This window comes from Nannospalax galili, unplaced genomic scaffold (genome assembly GCF_000622305.1).
Source record: "Nannospalax galili isolate Female #2095 unplaced genomic scaffold, S.galili_v1.0 scaffold2126, whole genome shotgun sequence".
NCBI classification, from domain to species: Eukaryota; Metazoa; Chordata; class Mammalia; order Rodentia; family Spalacidae; genus Nannospalax; species Nannospalax galili.
This window is the reverse complement of record NW_008354079.1, coordinates 220,727-230,901: the sequence shown is the minus strand read 5'-3', so window position 1 is coordinate 230,901 and position 10,175 is coordinate 220,727. Positions and strand designations below refer to the sequence as shown.

Sequence of the window (10,175 nt, the reverse complement as noted above, 5' to 3'; positions counted from 1 at the left end):
CCCACATCCTCTCCAACATTTGGTATCATTTGTTCTCTTGATCTTAGGCAGTCTGACTGAGGTAAGATGAAATCTTAAAGTGGTTTTAATTTGTATTTCCCTAATTATTAGTGATGTTGAACATCTTTTAAGATGTTTCATAACCATCTTTACTTCTTTTGCGAACTCTCTGTTCAGGTCCTTAGCTGCAATGTTTGTCTTTTGTATTGATTCAAAGTCTATGTAATATAGCTGGGTATAGTGGCACACGCCTTTGACCCTAGCACTCGGGAGGCAGAGGCAGGTGAATCTCTGTGAGTTCAAGGCCAGCCTTGTCTACATAGCGAGTTCAAGGAAAGCCTACAAGGCTGAGCCTACAAGGAGACCCTATCTCAAAAAGACCAAAAAAGAAGGAAAAAACAAACAAACCCAAATTCTATGTAATAAGGAATTAGCTATTCGTCTGTGACATAAATTACATATATTTTTTCTGAAGAATCAAATTTTCAACCTTATAGGGTGTCTTTTCCACTAGTGTAACTACACAGTCATCCAGGATCAAAAATAATCAAAATTGCCCATTTAAAATACCTAGAAAACATATAAACTTACATCTGCTGACAAGGTAAAATATTTTTACCTCAGAATTATACCATCGTTAGAGTAGATATGCTGAGATTATTTTGATAATTAACTACATTCTTTGCCTGAATGTAATATTAGGCTTTTAAGTCTAATGGGGTTCTATTTTTCCTTGGATCCTCATAATTTTTAGATTTAATTTTAAAGATTTATTTATTTTTACTTACGTGTATAACTTTGGCCTGCATCTATATATGTGCACCATGGGTATGCCTGGTACCCATAGAATTCAGAAGAGGGTTTTGGAGTTTGCATTACAGACGGTTGTGAGCTGCCATGTGGGTTCTGTGACCTGAGCCTGGGCCCTCTGCAAGAGCAGCAGGTGCTCTTACTACCTGTTCATCTCTTCAGCTCCTTACTACATTTTTGCCTGTTGTCTGACTTCTATCATACTTTCTTTTCAGTGACAGAAGTTCACATCTCTTGAAAAAAATGAAACATTGTAGACCTACATGTTTAACTACTTTTTCTATGAAAGTCATAAAGAAGAGTTGCCTTCCATTTAGCTGTCTACCAGAGGAAAGGGATAAATTCTTCTTTTGTATTTTTATTTCCCCTCAGTCAGTGCTGGGTACCAAACTCAGGACCTTGAACTTACTAGGCAAGCTCTCTTTCATTGAGCTAAATCCCCAACCCCAAGGATAAAATCTTTGCATACTTAAACTACTCTTTTGGGTGACTGTGAGAGCTGGAATAGGGTAGGGGACCCTAGACTCAGGAGCACCTTAAGTATCTTTGTCATCTGCTCATTGTGAAAATTTATTATTTTCATTTTCTAACATAAATTTCTCTTCTATAGCCTCTTCTCTTTCTGAAGAATTGAAACATTTTACAGACAAACTTGAAAGTGATGGAACTCTACAAAAATGTTTTGAAGACTCAAAAGAGTAAGAGCAGTTCCCTTCTGTCCTTTATTATAACTGAATTAAAACTTGAGCTCTTTGCACAGTAAATATTTTCCAGTGTCTTATATACCATCATGCTCTTTTGTTTTCTTTTCTTGAGACAGGGTCTCCTTGTAGCCCCTGCTGGCCTGGAACTCACTATGTAGACCAGGTTGGCCTCAGTCTCACAAAGATTGCCCTGCCTCTGCCTCACAAAGGTTGTGATCAAAGGCGTGCACCACCATGCCCTGCTAGGAAATGAAATATTTTAGCTCACAAAGCATCTCTTAATGTGGTATACTTAAGTACAGGCTGCTGCATCTTTGTGATATAGGCCTCAGTGGAGAAGCAAGATTGTGTGTACCATGAATCTGCCTTTTCCATGTAGAAAACCAGGAATATCTGCAATGTTTTGGCATATCAGTGCCTGCTTCTTTTCTACTAGAATTAGTCATCTGGCTGAGTTGAGAATTGGAACAGAGAAAGCTTTAAGTAGAGTTGTTTGCAGTAGAGTTACAGTTTTGAAGCAAGGTGAGAAGAAGTAAAGGACTGTTTAAAAAGGTTAATTACCATGGTGTGCATTGGGATTGATGAGAGAAATAGGCTTTAAAAAACCATTTAGCTGCCAGGTGTGGTGGTGCATGCCTGTAGTCCCAGCACTTGGGAGGCAGAGGCAGGCGGATCTCTGTGAATTCAAGGCCAGCCTGGTCTACATAGTGAGTTCCAGGACAGCTGGGGTTACAAGGAGACCCTGCTTCAAAAAGACAAAAAAACAAACAAGCAAACAAAAAAAAACCATTTAGCTATTAGTAGTGCAAAGTGGAAATTAAGTCCAAGAATAAATATTTGTTGAAAGATAAAAATTTATGAGTATCTTAGCCAGGTGTGGTGGTGCATGTCTTTAATCCCAGCACTTGGGAGGCAGAGGCAGGCAGATCTCTGTGAGTTGAAGGCGAGCCTGGTCTACATAGTGAGTTCCAGGCCAGCTGGGGGTACAGGGAGACCCTGCCTCAAAAAAATTCCCTCCCCCCTCAAAATAAATTTATGAGTATCTTTTTGCCACTAAAATTATGTAAGTCATATTAAAAGCAAGTGTTTGTTGAAGGATTCATATTGATCTCAATATTATCTGTATTCCAGAAAAGTACCAGATTTTTCTCTGGAAACATCAGTGGCTGAGATGAAGGAATATATGACAAAGTGAGTGAAAATGAGTTTCCAGCAAAGTTGTTGGAAAACTGAAATTTGTTCTCTATCTGGGAAACATAACCAAACCTGGCACTAGTGCCTGGTAAACATGGTGTAGTAGTGCATCAGCTCTAGAAGTCAGAAGGCTGTTGATAAGAGCTCATGGCCAGCACCAATGGCCAGTTTCCTAGGACGGAGTCCAGAGAACAAAGATGTTAATTTGATTCTAACAGCTTGCATGACTTGATTAAACTGATATCCTCTGAATCAGTTGAACTTTCTAATCCTTTAATGACCTTGTAATGCACATTTTATAATCAGATTATATGTTTGAAGTACTTATTGTTGTCCCGAGAGATGAAGGACAAGACCAAGTTAACTGATTTTTCCCTCCTAAATTCCGCAGGTTTAATTTAGAATGTCATGCTTGGGATGAGCTTTTACTTCGCTACCAGAAGGAGGCTCCACCAGAAGAGATGCACAGGTTAGGTCTGAGAACTGGAAATAAGCACCTGTCTTTTTGCTTTGTGGAGTTTGATTTGTGTTTAGTTCAGATCCATTAATATGAACTGAATGATGAATCTATTCTCAATTCAGTCAAGTTATCAAGAGTCTAGAAAGTATATACTAGGGGGCTGGAGAGATGGCTCAGCAGTTAAGAACACTGACTTCTTGCAGAAGACCCACGTTCAAATCCCAGCACCCACATGGCAGCTAACAACTGTCTGTAACTCCAGCCCCAGGGGATCCGACAGCCTCTTCAGACTTCCTCAGGCATTGCACGACACGGGTGCACTTACCTACATGCAGGCAATTCACACATACACATAAAATGAAGATAATTAAAAAAAAAAAAAGTATATAGTAGTTTTCTTTGACCATAAGTAGAGAGGAAAGGACAAAGGAGGGCTAATGGGTGTCACTGTTTTCAGTCCTAAGTCAGAATCGCTTCTGTGCTGTGTTCTTGGCTACTGTTCACAGTCCCTAGGGAGGTGGGCATGCAGCTAGCTGCCTTGCACCTGGTCACCTGGCACTGTGCCAAGAACAATGGCCTTTGAGCTGCAGATATGGGAGCATGCCCTGCTGGGACCTTGTAAGAACATAAAGGGAATGGTAGCAGAGGTGTCAAGTGCAAAGGGGGGATCTTTGTTTAGATCTTGAAGGAGGAAGATGGGAAAGTACTAGATTTTGGTTTAGTTGAGCATATGAACTGGTTTTCTTGTTAATTTAAGCTGTGTTCTCACTAGGCATCTCAAGCTGGCCTCAAGTTCACAGTCCTCCTACCTCAGCTTCCCAAGTGCTGGGGTTATAAGTGTATACCACCACAGCCATTCAGCTGGTATTTTAAAGCTTTTTCTTACCCAACCAAATCCTACCTTTAAACCCAACTATAAAATGTTAGCTGAAACCCCAATTTAGTAGAAAGAGGCTTTTGAATCAGTTACTTTATTCCATATATATTCTGTTTATGAAGATGGATAATGTATAAGGTGACAGTTTAAGAATAAAAACTTCTGTTGCAAAGGTAGTTGAAGAGGATTGTTTCTGGAAGCAGAGTGATTCTTAAGATCCTAGCCACTTACTTTTTAGTTTTATGACTTTGGGCAAATCACTTATCTCTTAGACGCTGAAGTTACTCACTTGAAATTGGGGATAATATTAGTCTAGCTCACTGGGTTTTTATGACAATTAAATGTACTTAAATGGAAAGTCACTAGCCATGTGTAGCACCTAAGAAACATTTGGTAAATTTTTGTTATGAGAAGGTCATCATCAGTTTTCATGAAGTCTCCTTCTTCTGTCACTTTTTAGATAACGGAAGTATGTCAGATTTTTTTTTTTATTTTATGTTTTTATTTTATTTATTGTTGAGGAAGGAGAGAGAGGAAGAGAGAGCGAGAGAGAGGGAACACATGGGTATGCAGACCACAGCTTTCATATGAAGGTCAGAGGACAACCTTTGGGAGTTCTCTCTTTCCACTGTGGGATCTGGTGATCAAACTCAGTTCATTAGGCTTTCATGATAAACACTTTTTTTTTAATTTTTTTAAATTTATTTTTAAATTTTATGTATATGAGTTTATTGCTGTATGTATGTAAGTGTACTTGTGTCATGCAGTGCCCATGGAGGTCAGAAGAGCATCGGCTCCCCTAGAACTGGAGTTACAGACAGTTGTTATCACACTGGGAATCGAACTTGGGCCCTCTGCAAGAGCAGCCAGTGCTCTAAACCACTGAGCCATCTTCCCAGCCCCTACCCTTGGTAAATGATCATAGATGTTGACTTTAGAATAGCAAGTTTGGGCTTCACTCCACCATAGGCATAGTCCTTTTTATGTACTTACTGTTAGGTGGAATCAAGTGATCTGAAGCTCCCAATATTTTCTAGAACCCAGTGGTGTGTATAATTGTTTCAGAACCTCTTGTTTTTTATTATTTGGTATTTTTGTTGTTGTTACACTTATTTTTGTGTGTCTGTGTGTGTCTGTGTCTGTGTCTGTGTATACACATACCACAATGCACATGTGGAGGTCAGAGGGGACTTGGTATTGTAGTCAGTTCTTTCCTTTCACCATGTAGATCCTGGGGATTGAGTCATGTTGTGGGGTGTGGTGGCAAGCACCTTTACCCATTGAACCATCTCTTCAATCCATTCTTGTTTGTTTGGTTGGTTAGTTTTTTGTTTGTTTGTTTTGGTCTTTTTTTTTTTTTTATTTGAGACAGGGTCTCCTTGTAGCCCCAGCTGTCCTGGAACTCACTATTTAGATGCTGGCCTTGAACTCACAGAGATCTGCCTGCCTCTGCCTTCCAAGTGTTGGTACTACAGGCGTGCGCCACCACGCCCGGCTCAGTCCATTCTTTTATATTTATTTGCATTTTGAATTCTTTATTTATTATTATTTTTTTTAATTTTGGGTATGAGTGTTCTGCGTGCATGTGTGTATGTGCATCATACGTGACTAATGCCTCCAGAGGCCAGAAGAGGGCTTTGAAACCTCCCTGGAACTGGAGTTATAGGCAGTTGTTAGCCTCCTTGGGAACCAAACCCAGATCCTCTGCAAGAGCACCCAGTCCTCTTAATTGCTGAGCCATTTCTCCAGTCCCTATTTTTTAATTCGTTAAAAAAATTTTTTTTATTAAATTTCTTTATTGTGTGTTTATGTGTGTGTGCACATGTGTATCTGCACATGTGTGCTAATGCTACAGCATGGGCATGGAGGTCAGAGATCAACTTGCTCGTTGGATCTCTTGTTCTACCATGTGGGTCCCAGGAATCAAGCTCAGGTTGTCAGGCTTGATGGCAGGCATCTTTACCTGCTGAATGAGCCTGTACCAAGCAGGGTGTGGTGGCACACACTTTTAATCTCGGGGAGGCAGGCAGGTGTCTGTGCAATCTAGGTCAGCCTGGTCTACATAGTCAGTCGTAGGCCAGCTGGGGCTACAGGGAGACCCTGACTCAAAAAACCTAACCAAACAAATAAAAAGAACCTGTACCAGGAACAGGGTGTGTTATCTAATACTAAGTACTTGACTAGCATATATAGTACCCTGGGAAATAATTGATTCAGTCTTATAGGAAGTTTTTCACAAAGATAATTTATATCTTTTCCAGAAAATGATCGTAGAAAGCTTTTTTGTTTTGTTTTGTTTTGTTTTATTTTTAGAGAGACAGCTGAAACCAAAATCACTGAAGTCAAAGTGGATCCTACAACATTTCTTGGGTCTTCCCAGAAAGACATTCTTAACACAAAGCCTGACTATCAGAAAATATTACAGAACCAGAACAAAGTCTTTGATTGTGTGGAGTTGGTGGTAAGTTGCTTCAGGTTTGTTTAGCTGACTATGCAGCTTTATAGCCCTGCCATCTTTCTTACCTTTTGCATTATGTAACAAAATACCTGAAGTAACTTATAAGGAGGAATGGATTATTTCTAGTTTCGGAGGTTTCATTCCATGGTTATTTAGACTCTGTTGATTGTGACTCTACAGTGCCTTGTGGTAGTGCCATGTAGCAGAAAAGACTGCTCCCATCATGATGCTGGGTGTCAGAGAGAAGAGAGCAGAAAGGCCAGCATCCTAAGAGCCCCTAAGGTCACACTCCCGTGACCTAAATGACTAGGAAATTAGTAAATTGCTAGTGAACTAGTCGTTGATTAGAAACCAAGTAAAGTGTAAGACTGAGGGGGACACTCAAGATTGGAAATCAGAAGGCCTGTGTAATAAAGACATTAGCCTCTACCTTGGGAAAACATGGAAAGTTAAAAAAGCAAGTAGACATTGTTAAGTGCTAATGAAGCAGAGTAAAGGGAATAGGGAATACAGGGAGGGCAATGGGTTGCTAGTCTACGTACAGTGGCTATAGTATCTTGTGGTCACACCCAACCAAAAGCTAGAGGACCTGACATCATGTTGGGAGAGGTATGGGGGTCAGTGTCCTGGGACATAGAACCAGCTGGAGAAAAGTGGGATGTGTTTCAGTGGGTGCAACAGAGACTGTCTGGCAGGAGCATTCCAGGCTGAAAGAACAGCAGGCCTAAAGCTCCTGAACAAGAGCTTGCTGACATTGTGGGGAGCATCAAAGAAACTCTGGAGTCCTGCAGCTCACACTGACCTTTATCTGCAGATGGATGAGCTGCAAGGATCTGTGAAGCAGCTGCATGCCTTTATGGATGAAAGTACTCAGTGCCTCCAGAAGGTCTCAGTACAACTTGGTAAGTGTCACTTGAGACCAGAGTTTATGCTGTTCTGTATCTGTTATCACTTGGAACACTGTCTTATCAGGTCTTTACTGTTAGACTTGTTTTTCTCCCCACAATAAGTCAAATGTGATGAAAAATTTCTCGTGTAAATTTTACATAAGTGTCCCATGAAAATACCCACTGTCTTTAACCTTCCATTTTCAAGAATGTATGGAGTAACACTGTTGTTACTCTTCCATGGTTTTTCCTAGCTTCCTCTAGCCTTAACTTTTGTTTTGTTTTATTTTTTTGGTCTTTTTGAGACAGGGTCTCCCTCTAGCCCCAGCTGCCCTGGAACTTACTATGTAGACCAGGCTGGTCTTGAACTCACAGAGATCTGCCTGCCTCTGCCTCCCGAGTGCTGGGATTAAAGGCGTGCGCCACCATGTCCGGCCCAGCCTTAACTTTTAAAAAATATTATATTTATTATTTTTATTTTATGTGTTTGAGTGTATTCCCTGCATGTATGTAAGCGCACATGTGCCATGCAGTGCTCATGGAAGCCAGCAGAGGGTGGTGGATTCCCCTAGAACTGGGGTTGCAAACAGAGTTAGCCACTATGTGGGTGCAGGGAATGGAACCCCAGTCTTCTGCAAGAACAACCAGTGCTCCCAACCACTAAGCCACCTTTCCAGTCCCCAGCTCTAATTGATTTGCTATGCATGCCTTCATTTTCTTATGTATCACATTGTATTGTGGTTGTGGTGGTGCCTGGCTTTCCTACTAGGCTGCCATCCCCTTGAGCAAATAACAAAGACTTTTGACATTGTAATACCCTTCACTGTCTTGCAGTGTCCACACATTGTTTCCCATGTTTCCCGTATATTTGATGTGAGTTGAATAGAAACTTACTTTTTGACTCCTTTTCTTTGCAGAGAAAAGTAGCATGGAGCAAGTAGATTCTTCACCTGCTCGGAAACTGCTGAAACTTCACCTGCCGTACTCATCTAGCACATAGTGATCAGTATATTGTCAGTGACCTACTCATAATTTCTGCCACAAAATGCCAGAGGAGAGGACTCGGAAGCATGCCTCAGCACATGGTGACTTCACAGCAGTCTCAGCTGGGAAGTTCTTTGCTCTTGTCCTTCGGGATAACTAGCTGACTACAGAGCACTTTAGCTGTTTTCTAAGTGATAGCATTTATTTATGCACCCAGAAAAATGTTGTTAGAGACACTTCACTTTTTCCAGCAGTGTGCAAGATGCTTGAAATGGCCTTCAGAACCAGTAGATGATTCTTTTAAATAGACTTCATGGTCAGAAATCTTCATCCCATGAAGACTTTTTCAAGTTTTAAAACAACCCAAAGTCATTTGGGACCAAATTTAATGAAAATTTTAGGAGCCAAGTTGGGTTCTTGTCAGAAAAGCATGAAACTAGTTTTCTGTGTGGCTCTGAAACTGAGCACTGAGTGTTGTTTGTGTTATGGGGATATATACATTACTTCACAAAATGTCCATTTTTGTGAAGAAAATACTACTCATTTTCTGTGTCCTGATAGTAGTGTGCTTCAGTTTTTAATATCGAATTGACCTCCTGTAGTCTTAATTTCATAGCAAAAGGGTTCAGATTATATAATTTTCTCCTTCTTACTCCCAAGGAGAGGGAAAACAAACTGATGAGATCTCATCAGTTTGCTCTGTCAACAGGATAGATTGCCTGTCTTCAAAGGTGATTATGCCTTCCTCCAATTTAATACATTCTACTCCATGTTTTGTTTTTAAGTGTTTATTCAAACTTGGGAGTAAGAAATGTTTGGTGTCTTCAACAGCTAAAAAGGCTAGAACATTTAAAAACATAAAACAAAACAAAAAAACTACTTAGGATTCCAGCACTTGAGAACTAGAGACAAAAAGATCAGGAGTTGAAGGCTATCCTTGGCTACAATAGCAAGTTACAGGCCAGTGTGGACCTGATGAGACCTGTCTCAGAGTAATATTTCCTGAGTTTTAAGCATTCTTAGTGCTTATCACAACATTATGAGATAGCTTCTTGGTTTTGGTTTTTGATTTTTTTTTTTTTAATTTATAGATGAGGAACTCGGGCATTGGAGGTACTTAATAATTTAACCAAGGACACATAGGTAGTGGAGGGTGAACTTGAGCCCGTTTGGCACTCAGTAAATGTTAACAAATGAACATAACTCATATAATAAAAGACTGCTTAATATTAGGTTTCCTTTACTTAAATTGGTCTGGGAATTGTGCCTGATGAATGACATTATTACTGTTCTTAAAATGTTTGGTTGCATTTGTTTATTCCATTTTCCCTAAGAGAATATCCTTTAGCAGTGATGCTTAGTGTTAATAAAATAGTAGACTGATAAGCCCTTGAGAGAGATTATGTCCTGTACATTGGCTACATAGCAAGTTTTAGGTCAACGGAGACTACTTGTACATTTTGTGTTCTTTAAATTGTTGTGTCTGGGCTGGCTCAGTGGTTTGGTTAAGAGTGCATCCTGTTCTTGCAGAGAACCAGAGTTCAATTCCTAGTACCCACATCAGGTGGCTCACAATAATTGCCTGTAACTCCAGCTTTAGTGGGGAATCTGATGTCTCTGGCCTCTGTGGACCCCTGCTGGACTCAATGTGCACAGACATACATTACACATAAACATCTTTGATTAAAAAGTTGAATCAGCTGGGTACGGTGGCGCACGCCTTTAATCCTAGCACTTGGGAGGCAGAGGCAGGAGGATCTTTGTGAGTTCGAGGCCAGCCTGGTCTATATAGTGAGTTCCA

The 10,175-nt window shown here is 40.4% G+C and overlaps 1 protein-coding gene across 10 annotated transcripts in view; it reads left to right on the top strand.

The window, feature by feature from the left end:
- Positions 1 to 9,760, top strand: part of Dsn1 (DSN1 component of MIS12 kinetochore complex) — a 23,152-nt gene extending 13,392 nt beyond the window's left edge. For all 10 annotated transcript variants that reach the window (XM_029555053.1, XM_029555050.1, XM_017802722.2 and 7 more), the window contains 6 exons: positions 1,421 to 1,508; positions 2,646 to 2,705; positions 3,100 to 3,177; positions 6,359 to 6,506; positions 7,318 to 7,405; positions 8,308 to 9,760. In XM_029555053.1, the coding sequence (XP_029410913.1) occupies positions 1,421 to 1,508; positions 2,646 to 2,705; positions 3,100 to 3,177; positions 6,359 to 6,506; positions 7,318 to 7,405; positions 8,308 to 8,390 (545 nt within the window). In that variant the 3' untranslated portion in view covers positions 8,391 to 9,760. The remainder of the gene's footprint in view (positions 1 to 1,420; positions 1,509 to 2,645; positions 2,706 to 3,099; positions 3,178 to 6,358; positions 6,507 to 7,317; positions 7,406 to 8,307) is intronic.
- Positions 9,761 to 10,175: the final 415 nt, after the last annotated feature.